The 25,805-nt window shown below is 40.4% G+C and overlaps 1 protein-coding gene across 3 annotated transcripts in view; it reads right to left on the reverse strand.

Annotated features, from left to right (window-relative positions):
- ARHGAP10 (Rho GTPase activating protein 10) overlaps window positions 1-25,805 on the reverse strand; it is a 319,834-nt gene that overhangs the window by 15,517 nt on the left and 278,512 nt on the right. For all 3 annotated transcript variants that reach the window (XM_053216887.1, XM_053216886.1, XM_027066965.2), the window contains one exon: window positions 13,351-13,510. In XM_053216887.1, coding sequence (XP_053072862.1) covers window positions 13,351-13,510 — 160 coding nt within the window. The remainder of the gene's footprint in view (window positions 1-13,350; window positions 13,511-25,805) is intronic.

The following is a 25,805-nucleotide window of genomic DNA, read 5'->3' on the forward strand; positions in this document are numbered from 1 at the left end:
AGTAGTCTTTTCACCACGAGTCCTGTGTCTTCTGCCAAAATCCATGAAATCACAGCAGACAAATTTGGTAGCTTGTAAGCAGAGTACGATTTCAGACTTTAAAGTTCTTGACATTATCATCCTTGGGAGAGTTGAGAAAACACTCATCCCCTCCCTTTTTTTTTTTTTTTTTTTTTTAAAGTCTGTGGTTCAGAGGAGAATCCTAGTTAAAAAAAAAAAAAAGTCTTTTGGGTTAAACCAAAAATGATGGGTAATCTAAGAATAAAAAGCTTCGTACCTGCTAAAACATAACGAAATATTTTGAGTTAAGCATTAAAAAAAAATTATATTCTTTTTCCTGCTGCCCCTTTACAAATTTTTGATGAGTAAGACTGGCCTGATCACAAACCACCAATTTTATTTAATGATGAGCTGCTACCAATTTCAAAAAAGTACCTAAATGCCACATATTTCCTGAGAGCCAACTTGTGGTTTGCAGAAATGGAGGCCGAAGTCAACTCTTCCTGAAAAGCTCAGAAACCACATTTACCAAAACAGAAATAAATTAAAGAGAAGTACTAATATCTGTCTGTTTGCTATCTTCCCCATTTCATGCACTAAACTGAAAGAACCTTCTTCCAAAAGTAAAACTCTTCTCCGTTTTCAGTGCACAGGAGCCAATATCCCCACCTTCCTCTGAGGAGGAATGTTTCCTTCTCAAAGAAAAGGAACAAATGGCAACAAGAGTGTTTCACTAAAGACACATAAAGGTTTCATACTGCTCACTCAGAACCTCATTCCTGAAACTACTTAGGCTGAAAGTCTATCTGGCTATCCCTAAGGCAACAGAGAAGTCTGTGCCCTGGTGGGGCGGGTGGAGGGTTGGAAGACATAGCAGAGAGTAGAATGTGCATCTGTGAAAGGGACGAGAGCCTTCTTTCCATTAGAGAGAGAGAGAGAGAGAGAGAGAGAGAGAGAGGGAGAGAGAAAGAGCCACACTGTTGCTTTGGAGTCTGTATTGCAGGGAAAGGCCCTGCAGCTTTCACAGTGAGGAGGAATAAACCCTCAAAAACATAACATTATGACAGTAGCTGTGTATGTATCCACTTTACAGTTTATATTTATAAACTGCAACAAATCAGCAGTATGTGCCGCTTCTGATTCAAACTGTGACCCCGATCTTTTCCAATACCAGACTCTACGCTCCATGCATATTAAAAACTTTTTGGCAGCAGCAGAACACAAGCATTTCAGAAATGGGGGAGGGGAGTCAGGACCTTAACTGTTAAAATTCGACAACAGCTGCACCAGTCACCAGAGAACGTCTGTATCTAATGAACATTTCTTGCATAACATAGACAGGTCAGGCTTTGGGCAGCGTGGGAGATACAAGTGACTGATTCCAGGCTCTTGGAGCAGTGACAGAGGCCATAGAAAAGGGAGAACACATATCAAGAAACGATTGCTTGTGTGAAGTGATTAAATCCCCCAAGTACCAAGATATTTGACTATGATTATATGATGTCAGAATCACATCAGAAGTTTGTGTCAGAATGAAAGATTTTAAAACCTCATTTGCAAGGTCTCCGAGCAGAAGCTAACACATTAGTGAAATGATCTTTCATTCCAGCCTGGGAAACGTACAGCATAAGTCTAGAACAGCTGTCCTGGGCAAAAGTGTTTGAAAATGTTAATAAAGACAGAAGGAAATATTGTAGATCGGTATATTATGGGAAATCTCTGTTCAAATAAATGCCATCATTATTCCTTAAGTGCCAGAGAGGGAGAATTCCACAGCCAGTAAGTTTTTGGTTCCAAATGAGCATACTGAGGGGGACAGCAGTGAGAAATGCAAGCGCCTATGACAAGAGAGTCACCATTATCCAGTGCTGGGCAAGGAGGCCTTCACTGCCCATTAGGAGAGCTGGACATGGACCTTGTTCACTCATCATTCACGGTCTGAGAACTACCTGTCAGGCCCCATGCTAGGCCCTGGGGACACCCAGGGGACTGTGACATCTGCTCTCCATGAGTGCCCAGTCAAGTGAGTAGAGAATGACAAGCTGATAATCATAACACAGTGTGACGAATGCCATGCGGAGAGTTGCCCAGGGTCCTTTGGGAGAACGGAGGAGGAAGCATCTAACCATCACGTGGGCACTGGGAAGGCTTTCTGGACGAGGCGGCGTCTGCCCTGAGCTGATGCTGCCAGTGTCAATATCATCACCTGTCCACACCCAGGCTCCTGCTAGGCACAATCTGCATATGCTGATTCACTTACTGCAAGGTATGCTTCCATTCCACATGAGACGTATGAGAAGACCATCTCAGAAGGCTAAAAGGGATTTACTCAAGGTCATGTTGGTGCTCTGGGCACCTGGGTGGCTCAGTCGGTTGGAGGTCCAACTCTTAATTTCAGCTCAGGCCAGGACCTCATGGTTTGTGGGATCAGGGCCCAAGTTAGAGCCTGCTTGGGATTCTTTGTCTTCTCTCTCTCTCTCTCTCTCTCTCCTGCTACCCCTCCCCTGCTCGTGCACTCTAACTAAACATTAAAAAAAAAAAAAAAAAAAAAGGTTGGGTCACCTGGGTGGCTCAGTCGGTTGAGCATCCAACTCTTAATTTTGGCTCAGCTCATGATCCCAGGGTAGTGGGACTGAGCCACATGTCAGGCTCCACGCTGAGCACGGAGTGTGATTAAGATTCTCTCTCTCTCTCTGCCCCTCTCCCCTGTGCATGCGCTCTCTTTCTCTAATTAAATAAATTCATTTAAAAAATTTTTTTAAAACAGGTCATGTTGCTGCTAAACTCCGTTTTGACTAGACTGCATGGAGCTCACACCCTCACATTCTTCTGGGTGGCTGGAACAGAATACAAGGAGAAGAATGGAGAAGGAGGGGAGTCAGACCTACTCAGGGGGCAGGACCGTGTGAAGGACTGTGATTACACCAACTGCAAGTGCAGTGAGTGCCACCATTCCAAAGAGGGACCTGGGTTCCAAAGCCAGCTGTGGCTAATCTCCTTATGCTTTCTCCTTTTTCTGTAAACACAGACGACACTTCTCACTCGCTAGAGGCCGTGGCCAGGAGCAAGAGAATGACTTCAGAATGCCTGTTGGAGGCTGCTGCACGGTGGCACTGTTAGCCTTGGCTGAGGGTCACCCAAAACTAAAGCTTGCATGAGTGTCACACTCCCTGGTCTCAGCTTCCTTCACTGAAAAGAAAGGAATCATTAACAGGTGAAGTGGCCAAAAGACTTGAGTGGGATGCTAGGTGGGAAGTACTGCGCAGGGCCAGGAGCAAGTGAACACTCAGGAAGTGAAGCCTGTATTACCAGCATCAGGTAGTTTGCAGGCAGATCTCACCTGTGCTTTTCAGGGTTCCATCATCACTAACAAATCATTTTCTTTGCCTGAAGACAATGTATAAACTATATCAAAGAGAAAAAACCCACAGATATTAAGTGGATGTCATCATTTAAAAAAAGAAGTTGCTGAATGCAATATGGTATCCTGGAACAGACCCTGGAAGAAAAGGGCATGAGTGGAAAAACTAGTGAAATCCAAAGAAAGTCTACAGTTAACAGAATTGTACCAATGTGAATTTCTTATTTTTTTTAAATTTTTTTTTAACATTTTTATTTTTATTTTTGAGACAGGGAGAGACAGAGCATGAACAGGGGAGGGTCAGAGAGAGGGACACACAGAATCCGAAACAGGCTCCAGGCTCTGAGCCGTCAGCACAGAGCCCGACGCGGGGCTCGAACTCACGGACTGTGAGATCATGACCTGAGCCGAAGTCGGCCGCTTAACCGACTGAGCCCCCCAGGCGCCCCTGAATTTCTTATTCTTAATAAAACTACCGTGGCTCTGCGTAAGATGTAACAGTAAGGGAAGCTGGGTGAAGGGTCTAGAGGAACTCCGTGTAGCTTTTCTGTAAATCTAAAATTATTTCAAAATAAAATTTTTATTTTATTTTAAAGGTTTATTTATTTTTGAGAGACAGCACAAGCAGGAGAGGTGGAGACAGAGAGGGGGAGACAGAGGATCTGAAGCGGGCTCCACATTGTCAACACAAAGCACAATGTAGGGCTCAGACTCATGAACTGTGAGATCATGACCTGAGCCGAAGTAGGATGCTTAACCGACTGAGCCACCCAGGTGCCCCTAAAATTTTTATTTTTAACAATAGGTTGTAAAAAATAAAAAAGAACCCCAAATAAACTCTTGATTCAGTCAAACACTAAAGACCTTTTGAAATTAGGATCACACTTTGAAGACATCCAAAAACCATAAGGAAACCTTTTGCTTGGTTAAGTGACAAGAAAAAATTAGTAAGGGTTACATTTAAAAATCACCTGCACTGCCCATCTTAAGGCAGTTAATCTCACTTGATACAACTGGGGTGTTTTTTTCTTTTTCTTTTTTTTTTTTTTTTTTTTTGAGAGAGAGACAGAGGCAGGGCTTACCTGGAGGGGGCTCATGCTCACATGATGTGGGACTCGAACTCATTAACCATGAGATCATGACCTAAGCCAAAGTCAGATGCTTAACAACTGAGCCACCCAGGTGCCAGAAACTGGGTTTTAAGAAAAGTTCTGTTTTTTTTCCCCAAAACGATTTGTTTTATTTATAGATTAGATAAAAGTCAACAAACTTTTTCTGTAAAGAGCCAGAGAGTAAACACTTTAGTGTCTGCAGGCCATACAGTTGGGTCTCTCAACTCTGCCATCACCGCTGTGCAAAAGCAGTGACAGACAAAACGTAAGTGCCGGGGTGGCTGTGTTCCAGTAAAACTTTATGTATGAAAACCAGTAGAAGTGGGCCACAGTGTGCTAACCCCTGCATTAGCTGAGCCACGTGAGAATCCACTTTGGAGTGGACAGCTAGGGGAGATGGAAACAGTGATGGCAAACTCCCCGGGCTTGAGAAGCCCCCGCTCCCTGCCGCCTCCATCGCCACTGGCTGTGTGGCATGGGCTCCCAGGTGTGCTCCAGAAGCCGCTCTGCGAAGGCCCAGGGCTTGCCCGCAGCAGCAGCTCTCCTGAGGAACTGCTCATGATCGCCTCCCATGCACGGGGGAGACAACAACACATCAAGCCAGCACACAAAAGCAATTAGCTTGATCAGCCTTGAGTAGAAAGTTTTTTGCAGGAGGGGTGTGGGCAGGCAGAGGAGAAAGAGCACCACAGGAAATCACTGGAGCATAGATAAGACAAAGCCTTTTGAAGTTAGACACGGCCACACTGAACACTCAGTCCTCCCCACTGTGGGATACTAAGGCTTCTGGAGAGTTCCCTCCTTAAGGAGAAAGAACACCACCACCTGGTCATCATACAGCTTGCAAAGGTCACTCCAGGGGCGATCATTTTCTTGGGATTTACTATAAAAGAACTGTCTTAGAATTACATCTCTAACTATCCTTTTGCTCGAATAGTGTTCCTTGAATCCCATTTTTCTTTCTTCCGGATGATCACTGGAATCAGGTAAGAAGGTTGAACTTTAGCTTGATAGCTGAACAGAAAAGGAACTGAAGCTTCATTTCAGAAAATCATGGGGCATTAGAGGTCTCGGCACTGAGGTCCTGCAGGATAACGGACAAAAATGTTTCTGCCAGCTCAATTCTTACGTGGAAAACAGCTGCCACCCAATGTGAAGCCCGAACATATGAAATGGGAGCTACCAAGCGCAGCTCCAAAGGGGTACAACATTACTCTGCTAAGAAAAATCCTTCAGTTACTTACAAGCTGTTTTTATGAGTAATGTGTTGTAATGGGAGAGCTACCCATAGTGCTCAAAATAATCTACAGAATGACTGGGTCCCAGCAGGTGCCCCATGCCTTGGTCATGCAATACGCAAAGGCCCTTTACAGAGCGCCTGGGTGCCTCAGTCGGTTGGGTGTCTGACTTCAGCTCAGATCATGAGTTTGAGACTCGTGTTAGGGCTCCTCCCCCGCTCATGCTCTGTCTCTCTCCTTCAAAAATAAATAAAAACACTACAAAAAAAATTTTTAATTATGCTCAGAAGTTGGCTCCTTTCTGGACTCTCTTTTGGGGGATTGGGGACTTAGAGGGAGTAGAAGCTTTTTTTTCATCAGTGCCTGGTGCTTAGAGGCTGTAGAGAAGGCTTGATTGGGTACTTATTCTCTTGAATTTCCCAGGAGGACAAAGGAGCATTAATTACTGGGGACCACCAGACTTTGTTTTAGCCACTTTATAAAATGGTATTTCATCTTAATCCTTATATTAACCCAGTCAGGTAGATATATCTTCATTTTTAAAGATAGTGAAACCAAAGCATACAGAGGTAGGAAAATTGCCCCAAGCCACAAGACTAATAAGGGACAGAGGTAGAGTTTGTCCCTGAGCTGTCTGCCCCAGTGATCATGGTGCCCTTAGACTTACTGTAAGGATTGAAATGACCTCGTTGCATATGCGAGCATTGTTTGAAGTGTGGGTTTCCCCTGGATCTGAAACCCAGTGAGATAACAGTGGCTGTGCCCTTGTTTTGAAGAGGGAGCACTGATCCCACATTAGGTCAGGTGGCTATGGTTTAGGATTATCTGTGGGGAATAAACACTTGAATCTGATTGCTGCATGTTCATCATGCCACACCTTTTGCCGAGATTTGGGGAGGAGGGCATCCCTTCCCACCAACAGAACTGAGAGGCTTGGAAATCTGAAAGTCTGCAACAGAGTAGCATTCATAATTTTTTAACGAGTAATGTGATATCCAGTTGTCTCTTTAACTTCAGTAAAGGTCTTGAAGCTAATCACAGGACCCACATACTTGACCACCAGCCATAAATGTCTGCTCACATTCATTTTTGGGGGTACAATTTTTGTCCCAGATATTTCCTTGAATCTTCTCTCCAAGTCTGTACAGAAACGATGCCATACCAACTGCCTAACGTGCTCACATCCTTCCATACATATCCGTGTGTCTTCCTAGGATATTTTTGGTATTTGTATTGTGTACTCGGATTTGCATGTGGCCTAATTCACGTCTTCCTTTGTGCTGTCACTTATAGGTACTGAAATCCAAAGGTTTCATTTTCAGTTGATAATGTTGATTGCTCACATTAACTTTAAAGCCCCATAATGAAAAGTTGACTTTCCAAAATGAAGACACATGTCTGAATTTTGTTATAGCTTTTGTTCTGCTTAACACTCAGAGAAAACAATGAATTCCTCTCATTATTATTTCATTGGTTTTTGTTGTTATACTTTATCATTTTCTGTGCATGGATTGGTTGCCTGTGCCTTAATATCAAAGTGTAGTCAGGGACGTCCTGAGTTCTCTGTAAATTGGAAGAGAGTTTAGGCTGGTAAAGCATTGATTTTAGAGTTAGGATGGGCTTTCATATCCTCATTCTGCTCTTAGAACCTTGGAGACTTTATATAAATTATTTAAACAAATCAAGACCTAGCAGGATTATCTGTTGAAAGGGAATAACAGCATCTGCCCCTCTGGGTTGCTGCAAGGTTTCAAGGTATCACATATACTAAAACCCAGTTCCCGTTCCCCTTGGAGCTCCAGGTGGCCGCCTGTTTGGATTTTCCTTCCCTCTGAGAACCTAATTTGATATTCTTAGTTTAAGTTGACCTGACTTCCTGGTTCATCAGTTACATAAGCTCCTTACTAAATAGCTCAGGGAAATAGCCTCTGTAGTCCTGGGGAAGCCTTAGGGGTTGGCCTGAAGTTGTCTTATTACTCCTGGTTACTGTGTTTATTCCAAGGGGACTCAGCTTGGACCTCCTCTTCCTCTCAGTGTAGGAACCTCTTTTGTAGAAGCCTCTGAGAAAAGGGCCTTTATTTTTTTTTTAATTATTTTAAATGTTTATTTTTGAGAGAGAGAGAGAGAGAGAGAGAGAGAGAGAGAGAACACAAGGAGGGGAGGGGCAGAGAGAGAGGGAGACACAGAATCCAAAGCAGGCTCCAGTCTCCAAGCTGTCAGCACAGAGCCCGACTTGGGGCTCAAACTCACAAACTGTGAGATCATGACCTGAGCCGAAGCCGGACGCTCAACCAACTGAGCCACCCAGGTGCCCCTGAGCATAATTTAAAAGTCTGCTGTGGGCTCAAGGCAAGGCCACATGCTCCCCCTGCTCATTTGGCTCCATTCTGCCTTCACTTGAGCCATCTTATCTTAGGCTTCAATCTTTCTGAATCCACCCGGGGACTTTGCTAGTCACTTTGGTAAGGAGAGGGGAGAGGGGGGAGTGGGAGGGGGCCTGGCTTCCAGTTCACTCCTCACACTACGTGGCACCAAAAAGGACACCCTTCCATATGAAGGCACTAGCTATCCTAGAGATCTCAGTCAATGTAACCTACCATGTTCTATTACCAGGGCCAGCCTACAGGTAAGCAGAGGAAAGCAATGCACTTATTAGGATACAATCTCCCCATTAACCACTAACAATGCTGGAAATTCCTATGATGGGCAATTTGTCCTTTGCCAGATCTTTTTAAATTTACAGAGCTTTCTTCCCTTTGCTACAAAAGTACTCTGTGTTCATTTTAGTCAAGTCAGGGGAAAAAAAAAAACAGATGTGGGGGAAAAAAGTTTTAAAAGATAAATTCCTTATTTTCTTTTTAAACAATGATCATTTCAAGAGAGGGAAAAACATGAGATACCAATTTCTAGGGTGAACTGACTGCCCCTGGCCCAAGAAGGGTTGGGAGCTGTAAAATCAAGAAGTGATGGGGCTGAAGTAGCCCTCCCTGAAGGGGTGGAAAAGACAGTAAATGGGAAGAAAATGAGAGGAAGAGGAGGTGGAGACAAAGCTTACCTATGACCGCGATCTTAGAGTTTCTAGGTGTATGCCAAATTTCACAGACATCTGTTAAAAGTTGTTTTAAGGTGATTAGTTTTCCAAACTTCAGACAAATCACTCATGGTTTGTCATGGTACACCAAGGCACAAATCAAACTTCAAAAGTACTGTGAGATCGCCCACCAAATGTTTTCATCAACTTCCAAAAAGCAATCATGGAACCAACAGTCAAGTAATTTAAAATGCCAAGTAGTTGTCTATGGGACCTCTATTTGCACAACTCAAACGAAGCAAGTGATTTCATTGATAAGAATACAAATGGTTACCAGTGAGTGCAACACTAAGCCTACAGACGACATGCAGCCCAAGGCTGTAAATGAGAGTAGGAATCTACTGTCAGATGATTTCAAGCAACCAGCATCAAGTCTGGGTAGGCATGAATCTGTTGCACAAGAGGAGCTCTGGGCAGCAACTGGGAAAGATGGGTTAGGACTTTCTTAATATTCAGCATAAACTAAGCCAAGCCTCTAATCAGATGGGACAGAAGGATCTACTGCCCGCCTGGCCTGCCAGAGCACACAGTGAACCATACCTTGGGATACCAACATTCCCAGCTACAAAAAACTATTCTATGATGCCGCCATCTTGAAGGTGGGAAAGTGCGGGCACAAAAGGAGTTTGTTCCTTTTCATTTGAAATCTTGGGGGAAGCAGATAGCAATGGCTGCTATTTCTTACAAGAGAATTTCTTTTGGGGCTGGGAACCTAAAAGGATTACTTGTCAAGAACCTGTTCCATCATTTACAATGGAAGAAAATCTGTTTAGAGAAAACTACTTTATTGGAAAAAAAAAAACGACTTCGGAACATCTGAAATACCTTGACCTATGATGTAATGTCCCCCAAGGAGACTGAGCTAGCAATTCTTCACTGGCAATGAAGTCACCCATCACCTTACTGAGTGTACAGGTAAGTAATAGCTCCAGATTGATTGACTGCAATGAATAATACCCACAAGTCATAAACATCAGCAGAAACCCAAGAAATCCAATTCTGCTGTATTGTTTTCTACCTGTCAGAGGCTACTGCTGTATTTACACACTGCCCCGATCAGAATCTCTGCTGCTGTAGCTTTCCCTCTGCAAATGTGCTTTCCGGTGGCTAGGGTCATGGCATTTCTTTCCAGCCAAGCTACCGGGGTCCTATGTGATCCATATACAGTTGTCGATTTTTCAGGACATGAGATTAGGCAAGTGTATGTTTTGTAATATAGAATCACTACCCTGGATTAAAACCAGGCAGTCCAGGCATTGCCTCCTTTTTTAAAGCCCTCGGTAGAGGTTTAATGACCCCACAGCAATTTTAGTTTCATTAAAAGGAGTCTTAATCAGTATTTACTCAGAGCCTATTCTATTCAATACTGTATAGTTTGTGTGCAGAGATCATGGATTGGAAAAAAAACAAAAACAAAAACACCACACAATGAGAAACAAATTTACAAATGGTAAGGAAACAAAGAAAAATGCTCTAAAGAGAAAATGGTGAGATTAATTCTGTGAAATTCCTGGAGGAAGAGCTGTTAATCTCTACAAGGAAGAAGGAAGATGGAGCAGAAATGAAACACAGTTACTTACAGACATTCAGTGATATACAGAAAGAAAGATTTCCAAAAGGAGACCATTTTTATAAATGCATAATGTTCTATTTCTTACTTTAATAACTACGTTAAGATCACTAAAAAGTTCGAAGAATATAAAACTCAATTTCTATCATCAATAATTTTTATAATCTATCTTGGAATGAGGGAAAGATAGTACTGTGGACTGAATGTTTGTGTCTTTCCAAAATTCGTATGTTAAAATCCTACCTCCTCACATGTGATGCTATTAGGAAGTGGGGTCTTTGGAAAGTAAGTAGAATTCAGTGATGTACTGAGAGTAGAATCCTCATGAATGGAATTAGTGTCCTTATAAGAAGAGTCACAAAGCCAGCAAGCACTCCACAAACTGGAAGCAGGCTCTCACCAGAACCCGGCCATGCAGACACCTTGATCTTGGAAATCTAACTTTTAGAACTGTGGGAAATAAATTTCTGTCATTAAAAAGAAGTAAATAAATAAGCTCTCGCAGTATTTTTGTTATTATAGCCTGCACCAACTAAAATACATAAATGGGCAGGCAGGCAGAGACACTGTTGTGAGTATATAGATACGCATACACATACACATATACCACTTAAATATCAACTAACACTAAAAGGTAAATATTACCTAATACTAGAAGGCAGTATTTTCCCAATGTCCATTATTGGGTATAGACAGAGAAAGATATTTAGAATCTTCCTGTAGACTACAGAGCTAGAGAAAGCTTCTTTAGAGTGGAAACTAAATTAGACCCTAAAGATAAGTCAGATTGCCTTGAGCAAAGAAGGGGGGAGATATTTCAGGCAAAGAGAATGAAAGTATGGGGGAGCCACAGAGGGGGACCTGAAGACAGGAACACACCATCCCAGACGACGTAAAAGAAAATAAAGTGAAGAAGAGGTATCACTTATCCTGATTGCACTCCTCAGGGAAGCTGTTTACAACCACACATGCCTGGAACCAGGGGGACATTTGTCTGTATCACCTGGCATTCTGCTAGAAATGCATGCTCAGAGATTGGCCCTCAAACCTCAGGGTCACTCTGGGAAGGGGCCGGCAGTGGGGGCTTCACAAGCCCCCCAGGTGATCCTGATGTGTGCTCAAGCTTGAGATGCATTCCTTGCTTCATGATCAATCTGGACTGAAATATGCTTAGAAGAAAATCCCTCAAAAGACACACAAGGAACACTCTATATAATTCAGAGAAATATACATACATTTTATCCACTACACAGAAAGAACCAAATTCTTGAAGTAGGAGGAAGTCCAAATTATAACACAAATCTTTCCAGACTTGTTTCAGCTACTTATTTTCTCCCCTGCTTTTTTGGCCTCTCAGTGTCGGAGTGCTTTCCATGACATTTTAAAATTTGTATGAATAGGAAGCTGGGGAATTCACTCCTCGTTTGATTTATGACCAAAAATATCAAGCTCTTCATGTTTCAGGCATGAACGTGCTATGAATTGAGCATTGGCTATATCACGGCTTATAATGTCACTTTCCCACAGAACCACTCCGGAAGAAGTAGGACTAACTAAACTATTCTCCACTATGATACACACTTACTGAAAGAAATAACTAGAAATCTGGTTTTTGCTTAAACACATGCACATGCACCCACACGCACCCATGCAAATTCTACCCCCAGAGTGCCCAGGATTAGATTCTAGGTTCCTATGTAACCACTTTCACTGGTGCTTGGAGCACTAAAGTGAAAAGAGTATTTTTATTCTGGAAAAAAAAAATAGTAAAAATGACAAGCATGTTCGAGTACTTTGCAATTTAAGTCCACAATACACAGTCTTCGGCATTTAAATATATATGTGTTACAATCTTGGGGGGGGGGGGATAAATCTCATCTGGAGAATGCTTCCATATTTTGAGTTCCACATGGACTTTCAGTTACATTTTCAAAGTCTTTAGGTCACCCCAAAATTTTAGCATACCAAATGTCTCCCAGCCTTTTAATACTTAATAAGTTCATAATGATTTCATGTGAATCCAGCAGTAACTATAAAAAGCCGAGTAATGTGAGGAACACTTTCCGATTCCATTTAAAGTCCCAAGAATGCCTAGCTAGGGTCAGATGACATCATTATCTCTGACTTATTTTAGGCAACTTTGATTTAAAAAAAAAAAAAATGTTTTTTAACTTTGAAGACAAGACGCCCAAATACTCTCAAGGCTGAATTGTAAAATGTATTTTCGGATGTAATGTGATTGACTAATCAAGTAATGGCATGTAATTATTAGTGGGATTCTTTTTTTGTTTTTGTTCTCTGAGCATTTGTTTGTAATTTGACACTCTTTTGATGTCCCATCCCACCACCAATCCGCATTTATTCCACAGCTTGGTCAACGCAGAAAGACAAACCATGTAGTCAAACCAGGACCATGGTATTGTTTGTTTTGGTATATTTGTCCTAATATACCTGAGCTGATCTGCACACGCCTGGTACTAAGCCAAACTGAGATGACAAAATCAGATATTTCATTCACCAGTTGTCAAGTATGCAGCATGTTATGGAGAAAACAGAGAACACTGGCATAAAGCTCTTGAAAATTCAAACAACTAAAATATCATTCTACTGACAGTTTCAAGAGTCTATTGATCACAATGCACACACTATCCTAGGTCTAAAAGTTTACGCTGCTGGTGAGAGGACATCCCGAGTATCTGAGCAGGACAATAACAAATTTCCTCTGTGTAAGCCAAAACTGCCACAAATTAAACTCAAAACAGATTTGAAACAGCTCCTATCCACTTTTCCACATGGGGAACTCAGAGAAGCTGTCAAGAAAGGCCTTTTTCATGTGTCCTGCTTCCTCAGGTGGTCCCACTGATTAGAGAACAGAGGTCCTCAGACCCAACACTTCAGTACCGATGCAGCACATAAACTTCAAAATGAAGGTCCCAGTCCTCCTTCCCTCAGCACCAAAGAGACACACAGCTACTTACACAGGGGATGCCCAGTCCCCAAAGCTGCCCCCATCTGTGAGAAGGTGGTTTTTGTCTGGTCCAGAAGGCCCGTGGACAGCTGCAGTCGTGGGAGATGGGGAGGAAAGTGAATCTAGATTACTGGTAGGAGTGTCCTCCTTAGGAAGGTTAGGACTGTCACCTAGGGAAGAAAAAAAAAAATAACATGAACTTCCAAACAAATACACAGAAGATTGAAAAAAAACAAACCACTCCATTAATAATTATATGGCATCATTTGATTATACAATCAAATTAAATCCAAAATTATATTTATAATTTACCCTGAGATTATTCAGGGGTCCTGTCTTTAAATTTTTTGTTTTTGCTTTTAACCAAAAATGCTTAAACTAAATCATGATAATACATAGAGAGGGGTGTTTCCCCCACAAGAAAATACAATAAAATCAGTTCCAATGAAAGATGAAAGCCTCAGTTGTGGCCACAATGACTTCCTAATGTCTAAGGAACACAGTTGTAAATCAAGGATAACCTCAGGAACAATTCAGAGCAGTACACCAGCCCCAAAGTGGCCAACCTCTCACTTCCCAGACACCTAAGCCTCTTTAAGACACTGCTAGTCACCACTTAGTGCATAATAAATTAAACAACTCTAAAGGGACCTTGTCTTCTGAGCTGGCGTCATAGATTACAACCTAATAGTTCAATTTATTAAAATCCCAGACATAGAGAAACTTCCATCTCCCTGTGAAGATTAGGGAGGATGTTATATAAGAATCAGGCCTCTGCAGTGACTGCAGGGATGACTTTAAACCAAAACTAAAAAGCATTTTTTAAATGGATTGCATGATTTATTCATTCACAGAGGACCATTTTATGAAATACATTTAGTATCGTTTGCACACATTATAGGCTGGGGTAGAAAGATGGAGAAGATGAAAAAGAGCTCACATCAGCAGCTGTTTTCCTCAACTGGTCTTCTTACTTTCACGGCACTCCCATCTACCATAACGTACCTGAACAGCACCTATCAGAGCCTGGACCCGTCGGCCACATTCACAGTCCCCATTAAATATTAACTGCTCCAGGCTGCCTTGCAGAGGCAGAAATATTCTACTAAGAGGCACTGATTTTGCCTTGATTTTATAGATGATGGGTCACAATAGTTGATCAACAACTATCAAGCAGATGATACACAACCTGGAGGGCCAAAACCCAGCCACGGTCCTAGAAGGAAAGCCTGCGTGAACACCAGGAACAGCAAGGATCTTGCTCTCAGAAAACCATCTTAGATTTCAATCCTACTCATAATGAAGTACAAGAAAAATTCTGGCCTCTGATTAAGCTAGACCCCAAGATGCTAACCTTGAAAATTGATTGTAAGAGATAATTCTTATTTAACTCTGACCCAGCTTACAACTCAGGTGAAGAGAGAGAATCTTAGAAATGGAGATCTAGAAAAGTTGAATTCAGGAAAGTAGGAGTTACAGATGGCAGTGATGGCTGGAAAAAGGAATTCTTTATGGGGCAGTTAGGAGGGAATGTCAGGATAATCATGGGCAGAAGATTCTGGTAGAGGAGAGTTTTCTGAGCTTTTTCTTTCCTAAGTGTGTCGTCGAGAAAGGTGCGTTGAAACAAGAGATGAATGCAAGCTCTGGCGGCAGGTCTCCTCCTTGGTCTAAGTGTCCCTGTGAAGCCGTGCTCAGTGCCCATTCACAAACGCGGAACGTAGAAGGCTGGAGGATTCCTCTTTGAGTGAAGTCACTTTTTCCACAGCCCTTCACCACAAAAGTGTCTAGCTAATTGGAGTAACTCAGCCCCACATACGTGGGCCAGTTTTCAGGCAAATAAACCATAACCCGCTGATAGACCACCAGGATTTCCTTCTGATTTATTTTCATTCTGGGACACAGTCCACTTTGAAACTAAAGCTACTTCTCTTTCTATGTCTGCATAGTTCAGATCCATCCAGTTCTGTTCTGCAAATATGCCCAAGAATAAGGGGCTGGAGCTCCAGCTTCCCTGGGAACTCCTGAACATGTACCTGTACGACAGCTGCCAATTCAAGGCTTGGCTAGAAGTAGCAAAATAGGATCAGTTCTGAAGCAGAACAGGATAACCTCAGCAGTGAGTCAGACGCAAGCAGCTTCCTGGCTTCAGGAGGCTGGATCCTGGCCCTCTGCTCTCTGGGCCTCATGCCCTGTCTCTAGGGCACCGCATGACATAGCAAAAGCAGCAGCAAATGAGAGTCTGGGGCCAGTTATTCCCTGATTCATTCCTACAAGGAGAAACATTTCAATGAGAAGCAACTTTGGGGAAATGGAAAGCAAGGGTCTAGTGTTACTTTCAAAAGATGCCTGAAATGTTTTTACAACCAGATACACTAACTCATCTACATTGCTTCAAATTCTTTTCCCAAGCAGACTGACACAGCACCAACGGTCATTCAACATATTAAATCACATTCTATTAAGAGAATTTCTTTCTCCCTTCCTGCCAAACAGTAGCAATCTGAACCCTCAAGTGAAAAGAATATTGGTAGAAGGGAATATGTTTACACAAACTGATCAAATGAAGAGATACCTCACCCTACTTTCTGTGCACACAGAATTCCTTTCTCCTCCACTGTTCCGGAATGAGCTTATCTACTGGAGAATCACTGCATTTGAGGAAAAAGGCACATAAGCCTTAAATACTAACAACCATTTCTGAAGCCTTAGTTCCCCCAAATCAAACTATGACTTTTTAACTAGTATGAATATAATAAAACTTATTCCAAAAACAAAACAAAACAAAAAAAACTCTCCGTTCAATGATTTCTGGAATAAAGGTTTTGAATCCTATGAAACTAATTTGTACTTGAGAATTAAGGTTGGATACTCTCATTGTTTCTCGCCTTCCATTTCTTTGGAGTGTCACACACCTGTTCCCTTAGGTGTTACCCTTTAACAGGCACCTACAGGCAGACAAATCACCTGTGAGTAACAAGACTGTTCCGGTAAGTGAGCAGAAATGGTGCTGAAGGGCTTGTGTTATGAACAGACTCCGAGATAAGAAACTCACCAGAAATAATAGAACTACCACCACCTAGAAGAGAAAATGACTTCTTCACAGCATCCAGCTTAATTGCCACCTTCTCCGCAAAGCACTTGCCAACTGCCTCTTCTGCCTGTTCTCTCCTCTCTCACAACTATCAGCAGCAACCAAGTTGGCATTCACTAATGCCACGACCTGGTTTTAATTCCCCATTTCCATTATGCATGTTTTGAGGGTGGAGACTAAGGCCTCAGTCTCGGTAATCCTTAGAGAACATAATGCAGGGCCAGGCAAACCAGAAATCTTCAGGAAATACTGTGGATTCACTGCCATGTGGAATATTATGAATACGGAAAGCCAGTGCCTCTAGGAATTGAAGAGGAGAAAACCAAATCTGCAAACCTCAAAGTACTGTTAAAAAAATCAGCACAAAGCTTCCAATTATCATCTTCTCCCCTTTCAAGCCACAGATATCTTTCACCCTCTTTATTCAATCAACAAGCATTTACTAGGCTTCTACTTACATACAAGGCACACCACAGATGCTTAGTTATAAAGGTGAAGAATCAGCGATGCCTGATTTGCAGCAACGCGGATGGAACTGGAGGGTATTATGTTGAGTGAAATATGTCAGTCAGAGAAGGACAGATATCATATGTTTTCACTCATATGTGGATCTTGAGAAACTTAACAGAAGACCATGGGGGAAGGGAAGGGGAAAAAACAGTTACAAGCAGAGAGGGAGGGAGGCAAACCATAAGAGAATCTCAAATACAGAGAACAAACTGAGGGTGAATGGGGGGGTGAGGAAGAAGGGAAAATGAGTGGTAGGCATTGAGGATGAGCACTGGGTGTTGTAGGTAAGCAATGAACCCCAGGAATCTACCCTAAAATCCAAGAGCACACTTTACACATTGTATGTTAGCCAATTTGACAATAAATTATATTTTAAAAATAATAATAAAATAAAATAAATAAAATAAAATAAAATAAAATAAAATAAAATAAAATAAATAAAATAAAATAAATAAAATAAAATGTGAAGAATTAGTCCTTAAACCAAAGGTGCTCACAGTACAGTGCAGAAGACAGTCAGGTAAAGACAAACACAACAGGAGGTGGTGTCGGTCGTATTATGATTGTATCAAGGAGCTTTGAGACCCAGAAAAAGAAGTTTCCAAACCTGCCAATGGTAGAGGGAGAAAGGCAACAGGAAACGGAAGAAATTATTGCCAAACTTGCATGGAAAGAACCCGACAGAGAAAATATTAAGGTTGAAAGCATAGAAACAAGAGAGAATGTGGCAGTTTCCAGAGCCACAGGTAGCTGGATTTGGCTGGAGAATAAGATCAAAGGCAGAAAATGAGAGTACGAAGTGGGGTGTTATATATAACCTTAGGGTATCTGACTTTGTTCCACAGTCATTGGGAAGTTACTGCAGGAATGAAGCAGGGAAGTGACATGATTCAGAGAATGGACTCAAGAGATATTCAGTACTGGGGCACTTGGGTGGCTCAGTCGGTTAAGCCTCCAACCCTTGATTTCAGCTTATGTCATGATCTCATGGTTCACACGATTGAGCCCCATGTCAGCTCTGCAGTGACAGCATGGAACCTGCTTGGGATTCTCTCTTCCTCTCTCTCTCTACTCCTCCCCCACTCACACACAAGTGCACATGCACATGCTCTCTGTCTCTCCCTCTCTCAGTATAAATATTAAAGAGAGATATTCAGTAGTACAGTCACTAGAACTCTGTGAATAAAGGTGAAGGGTGAGAGAGGAGCCTAAGATGACTCTCAAGTTCTTGACTTAGGCAACTAGATGAATGGTAGAATTATTACCTGAAATAGGGAATAAAAAGCAAGGAGGGAATTGGGTGTGAGAGATCATAAAACTAGTTGCAGATATCTTGGGCTGGGCTGGAGGTGTCAATAAAAAAATCCAGGTGAAAATAGCCAGAGAAGAGTTGGTTATACACTCCAGAGCTCAGAAAAGAGGTCTGCGACAGTTACTGTTGGGGGGGGGGGGGGGGGGGAGTTGTGTGTGTGTGTGCGCACGCGCGCGTGTGTTCTGAGTGTCATGGAGGTAGAACTGAAGTCATGGTATTGGAAGAAGACAAAGGAAAGCTGCAGAAAAGTAAGAGAACCTTGGAGGAACCTCAGCTGTAACGATCAGGCTTCTCCTTAAAGCAAGATTATTGGTGGTGGTGGTGGTGGTGGTGGTGGTCATGATTGTTGCTGTGATTATTAAGATAAATACAGAGAAGTGTTACTTTGCAAATATTTAGGATTCCCTCACAGACATATGTTTTCATTAAAATTGGGCAAAATAGCATGTAAGAGGACATACCTTTCATGATAGACATTTCACTATTAGTCTGATTTTTTTTTAATGACCCTGAGTACATGAACAAGGGTTTTACTTTCATGATAGACTAAAACTTCAAAGACTGGCAGAAAATTAGAGCTAGAGGAGGAAACAAGAACTTGATAGTTCTACCATATCTAACAACATAAGAGGACGCTCATCTCCTTAATTTTAATAGATGGGTAAGCTTTTACTTTAGTGGTTGAACTTCCTTGTTCTGACGATGACAAATGATTCTCTCCATTCATCTCTGGCCATTTCACTTAATTAGAACTGCTTCTGTATTGTTGGAGGGAAAAAGGCTTTGAGTTTTCCCTTCCATTTCATTTCCCTTTCATTTCTTTTTTGTCTTCCTCTCAAACGGATTTTGTAACTGTTAAGAAGTCAGGGATAGTTCCCTTTGAATCTCTTACCTGCTGTTTTCCACTTAGCCTAAAATGTTTGCATACATTATGAAACCACAGAAACTTTGTTATTCCTCAGAAATGGATTGTCTCCCTAGTAGCAAGAATATTCCACATTTTTCTTGCTTAAACATCCTGGTTTATGTATTCGCAGATAAGAAAGAAAAGGAAAGGGGGACCGAAAAGAGGAAAGAAAAAAGCCTAGAAAGAAAAGATCCAGTATCCTAACCGAACTTGAACTTAACTCCAGCAAGCCTCACAGTTGTGCTTCTGGGTTACCTGCCACCACCACAGCTACACAGGTACACAAATATGCCACCTGTCAGTCAGGATAGTCACAGGTGCTTCTAAGTCTCAAACAGTTCATCACTAGGATCAAAGAAACATTTACTGAGAATAAAGTAACTATACTTTTAACACCACAGTAATGCTTCTACAATGAAGGTCAGTCAGGAAATTTCCAGGTAAGAAGACAATGAAATTTTAAGTAGAACCCACCCCTCCCTCCCACATACACTGCTACCACCACCACCAAAATGATAAAATAACATTTTAAAAATATCTAAATAAAAAGATATAACTGCATTCAAAAATATGTTAAACCTATCTATGGAACAGAATGGAAACAGAGCTTCAGAGGTCAGTGGGAGCATAAGCCAAAGGATTACTGACTCCAGGACCTACTGACACCAGCAGAACCAGACAGACATTTAAATCCTGTGGTGTCCTAAGTACAACACACCTACGATACACCAGGCATGGGGCTGGAACCAGGTTCTCCATGTGGAACTGGGGGTTAGGAGATGTTCTCCAAACTATACGGAAACAAATAATCTATGACCAAGTTCCCCACTCAGCAGGGAAACTAGATTTGACATGCCTACCCCTCCCATCTCCAGGATGTGATTTATGAGCAGGGATAATAAGACCTGGTTCTGAACCAAAGCACTTAGGTTGAGGCAAGAGCCAGAAAGGGAGTAGGAAAAAAAGGAGCAGAAAGAAGGAGGTTCCAACTCATCACAGCCACGAGTACACACACAAAATCCTCATTCACAATGGACTTATACAATTTCTAGAATGCAAAGAAAACTAAGATAGCAAACTCAACAAATAAAAAAATTCAGATATTTAGAGATCTGTAATATAGAAAAGAAGTGAAATTGCCAACACCCTGGTCGCAAAAGAAGAAATAAATCGAGACTTAAAGAAATAACCACTAACTCCTCAAAATTAAAGGATCTTCAGAGACCTCAATTCAAAAAATTCAGAGTGCCAAACAGGGGAATAAAGAAAATATTGCACAATGGAAAGACATGCCATGCTCATGGATTGGAAGAACAAATACTGTTAAAATGTCTAAAAGCAATCTACACATTCAATGCAATTCCTATCAAAATACCAATAGCATTTTTCATAGAGCTAGAAAAAACAATCCTAAAATTTGTATGGAACCACAAAAGACCCCAAATAGCTAAAGCAATATTGAAAAAGCAAAGCAAAGCTGGAGGCATCACTATTCCAGACTTCAAGTTATATTACAAAGCTGTGACAATAAAAAAATATGGTACTGGCACAGAAACAGGTACATAGACCAATGGAACAATATAGAAAACCCAGAAATAAACCCACAATTATGCATTCAATTAATCTTTTTTTTTAACATTAATTTTTGTGAGAGAGAGAGAGAGAGAAAGAGAGAGAGTGTGCACACGCGAGTAGGTAAGGGGCAGAGAGAAGAAAGAGACACAGATTCCAAAGCAGGCTCCAGACTCTGAGCTGTCAGCACAGAAACTGATGTGGGCTTGAACCCACGAACCGAGAGATCATGACCTGAGCCGAAGTCAGACGCTTAACTGACTGAGCCACCCAGGTGCCCCGGTCAATTAATCTTTGACAAAGCAGTCAAGAATAGCCAATATGCAAAAGACAGTCTTTTCAGCAAATGGTGCAGGGAAAACTGGACAATAACATGCAAAAGAAAGAAACTGGACCACTTTCTTACATCATACACAAAAATAAATTCAAAATTCATTAAAGGCCTAAACATAAAACATAAAACATAAAAATCCTGGAAGAAACCATAGGCAATAACTTCTGTGACATTGGCCAAAGCAACTTTTTTCTAGATAGGTCTCCTGAGGGAAGGGAAACAAAAGCAAAGATAAACTATTGGGAGTACACCAAAATATAAAACTTCTGCACAGCAAAGGAAACAATCAAGAAAACTAAAAGGCAACCTACAGAATGGGAGATTATTTGCAAATCATATATCTAATATATATAGAATATATAAAGAATTTATAAAACTCAATACCCAAAAAAACAAATAATCCAATTAAAATATGAGAAAACATGAAACATTTCTCCAAAGAAGACATCCAGATAGCCAACAGACACATGAAAAGATGCTCATCATCACTTACCATTAAGAAAATGAAAATCAAAACCACGATGAAATACCTCACACCTGTCAGAATGGCTCAAATCAACAACACAATAAAACAACATGTGTTGGCAAGAATGTGGAGAAAGGGGAACATTCCTGCACTGTTGGTAGGAATGCAAACTGGTGTAGCTACTGTGGAAAACAGTATAGACGTTCCACAAAAAGTGAAAATGGAACTACCCTACAATCTAGCAATCACTACTGGGTATTTACCCTATGAATACAAAAACACTAATTCAAAGGGAGACATGCACTCCTATGTTTATAGCAGTATTATTTATAATAACCAAGATATGGAAGCAGTCCAAGTGTTCATTGATTCAGGAATGGATAAAGAAGACATATATCTATAACTATAGATACATATATATTTATATAGGTATATTTATATATATTTATATATATTTATATATGTTTTATATATATTTAGATATATATCTGAATATATATATATCTGAATATATATATATACATAAAATAGAATATTATTTAGCCCAAAAAAGAGTAAAATCTTGTCATTTCCAACAACATGGACACAGCTAGAGAATATAATGCTAAGCAAAGTAAATAAGTCAGGGAAAGACAAATACTGTATGATTTCACTTTTATGTGGAATTTAACAAACAAAACAAATGATCAAAGAGATAAAAAAGGGGGAGAGAGACAAACCAAGAAAACACTCTTAACCTTAGCAAACAAACTGAAGTTGGAGAGGGGGTTGGGGGATGGATTAAATAGGTGATGAGCATAGGGTGTAGTATGGAAGTGTTGAATCACTATATTGTACATGTGAAACTAATACAACACTATATGTTAACTGGAATTAAAATTAAAACTTAAATAATAAAACATTTCACATAAGATACATTTTTGCAAAATTTAAGAGTATCAAATACAAAGAAAAAACAAAAAAAGCATCCTGATAGAGCAGATTATACAAAAAACAAACCAGATTGACATCAGAGTTCTCAACAGCAACTCTGAATGCACAATAATGAAGTAATATATTTTTTCATGTTTATTTATTTATTTAGAGAAGGAGAGAGAGACAGAGAGAGAATGAGCAGGGGAAGGACAGAGAGTGTCTCAATCAGGCTCTATGTTGCCAGCGAAGAGGCTGACATGGGACTCACACCCACAAACCATGAGATCATGACCTCAACCGAAACTAAGAGCTGGACCCTTAACCAAGTGAGCCACCCAGGAACCCCATGAAGTAATATTTTTAAACCATTAAAGAATTTTGAGCAAGTAATTATATATTCAAAATGCCAAACAGCCATTCAAATGTGAGGCCACAATAAACATATTATTATACATAAAAACACCCAAGGTTTATCACACAAAGAACTACACTGATAACATTCTTAAAGAAAATATTAAAGTGTTTAAATCAAAGAAGTAATGTGAAATGTTCAACAAACTTGATAATGCTATTGTTAACTTTTTAAAACTCTAGGACAAAAGAAAAGTTAAAAACATAATGAAAATGATTCAGAACAAAAATTCTGGAAAATACCACATGGTGGGGGGAACGTAGCCCAGAGCAGAAGAGAGTGCATTAAATTACTTGTCTTATTAGGGGTAGAGAGAGCAACACATATAATTAAGTATAAGAAACCAAGAGATAAATGAGATAAGTCCCAAAATAAGAGCAATCACCTTAGCAACAAAAACAGAATATTGGAAACAGAAGAACATTTGTGTGTTTTTTGGAGGAAAAAGAAAGAAAAGGCATATCAAAGTTTATTAAATAAAAATTATAAAATAATAGAAATCCTAACACAATGGTAAATAAAGTAACAGAACTGGATTAAAATTAACAGTTAAAAGACAGTGACTTTCAGGGGCACCTGGGTGGCTCAGTTGGTTAAGCACCCGACTCTTGATTTTGGCTCAGGTCAGGATCTCGCGGTTTTTGAGTCTGAGGCCCTCCGCTGACAGTGCAGAGCCTGCTTGCAATTCTGTCCCTCCCCCTCCCCCATGTGTGTGTGTGTGTGTGCGCGCGCACTCTCTCTCTCAAATAAACAAACTTTAAAAAAAAGAAAAAGACAGTGACTTTCCAAATATATTTTTTTATCCAACAATATGTTGACTACCAAAAAAACATGCTTAAAACAAAAGGTTGAAAGTAAAAAGCATTAACATGTGCTAGGCAAATATTAAGACAATGATCTTAAATTACATGAGAGACAGAGTCATGGTAAAGGGACAAGATGATCCAACAAGAAAATAAGCACCTAATGATATAAGCCTTAAGCAACAAGTAGAACTGTAAGGAAAAACAGAAGAAGCAACAATTGTTATTGGAGATGTTAACACACTCTTCTCAGGTCTACTATCATCAGGCAGGCCACAACAAAAACAAAACAGAGTCAACATTACAAAGGTGATCTGTTACACACACACACACACACACACACACACACAGACACACTTCGCAATGAGCAGAGGATACATATTCTTTAAGAACACATATAATAACAACAACAAAGCAGGAACAGACCCATAAATACAACTGATGGTTGCCAGGGGAATGAGGTAAGAGGATGGGCAAAACGGGTGAAAGGGAATAGGAGGTTCTGGCTTCTGGTTACAGAATGAGTAAGTCATGGGGATGAAAGGTACACAGCATAAGAAACACAATCAGTGGTATTACAATAGTGATGTAATGGGACAGATGGTAGCAACACTACTGATGAACACAGCATAATATGTAGACCTGTGAAATTACTAAGTTCTATACCTAAACTAATGTAACATCGTGTATCAATGATACTTCAATAAAAAAAAAACACACAGAATATTTTTGAAGATTAAAGTCTTAAATACCAAAGACTGAATATTATATATACTGTCTTCTCAGATCAAAATTGCAAACTATTTATAACTTCATAGACAAAAGGACAGATTTTAAAATTTCCATATGTGGGAAAACTAAATATGGTTAAAAAAGAAAATCCTAATGGAAATTTTGGAAAATTTAGAATTCAATGATAATAAAAACATTTCGTATCAAAATTTGTGAAACATGGCAAAATAATATCAATGAGAACTTTATAGCTCTAAAATGTTTACTGGGAAACAAAAAAGGTTCACAATGCTTTTATGCCGATTTTAAATAGACATTTTTCCAAAATAGTGACAGTCAACAGTCATGACTGTTTAAACGGTCAAACTAAATTTAGTTCGGGTAAACTCTCAATAAAACTAAAATTTACTGAAATATATTTGTTGTATTTTCTTTATTATACTGCACTGATTCAACAAGGCTCACTTATATATTATAATTAATGTAAACAAGGTATACCAAAAAGTAAAAAGCTAATATTCTTAACTATTATTGTCATTAGTTATTGGCATTAAGACTTTCTGGGGGAAAAAAAAATCTCCAAAGTCACAGTGGAAATCAATGAGAAAAAATGACTAGACAAATAAAAACTCATCCTAAGTACAGAGAAATAAGACTCATGACTAAACATGATCTATTACACTTTTGAGGGTGACTTTAATCAAAATTAGGTGGACTCTTTCAGCAGAAGGGGGTGAACAAAGCTGCTGTAGTTAATATCCTTCTCTTGGGCCTGGATCCATTTTCTTGTCATTCTTTATTTTCTATCTTTTAAAATAGGGCTGCCCAGTAATAAATAACCAGTATGGTCTTGCTTAGAGTATTCTGACATCTTATCCCAATTGGTGTCTCTTCTCTAATGACACTGTACCCAAGGAAGACTTAAGAACCAAACATTCAGGCTTTATGACCGACGCTGAGGAGGGCTGAGCAGGTGGGAAAGAGAGAAAAGATATCCTCAAGAATAAACATCTGTCACAGATGCAGACAGACAACAGCTTTGGGAACTAAGCTGTTGGGACAAGGCTGAAAGTGGAAAGGAATTACAAATGCTGCAGTAGGAAGTTTCGTTTGTTTTGCTAACTTACATAAGCCTGTTCAAAACACAACCTTTGAACGAAGCAGGGACATAGTCACGCCGCCCTAGTTTCCAACATGTGGCAGATATTATGACATCAATAAAATCCCTTTCGAGCCACAGACATCTTTCCTCCTAACGTTACACAGGACGTAAAGTGTACTGAAAAGGAGAGGGATGCCCTGTATCAAATACAGTACTCCCAAATCTATTTCCAGTATTTTCTGACATAATTCCTACTTCATTAAAATAGTCTGAGTTGCTATATTTCACCATGTCAAAAAACAGATTCTA

The sequence above is a fragment of the Acinonyx jubatus genome, chromosome B1, assembly GCF_027475565.1.
Source record: "Acinonyx jubatus isolate Ajub_Pintada_27869175 chromosome B1, VMU_Ajub_asm_v1.0, whole genome shotgun sequence".
NCBI lineage: Eukaryota > Metazoa > Chordata > Mammalia > Carnivora > Felidae > Acinonyx > Acinonyx jubatus.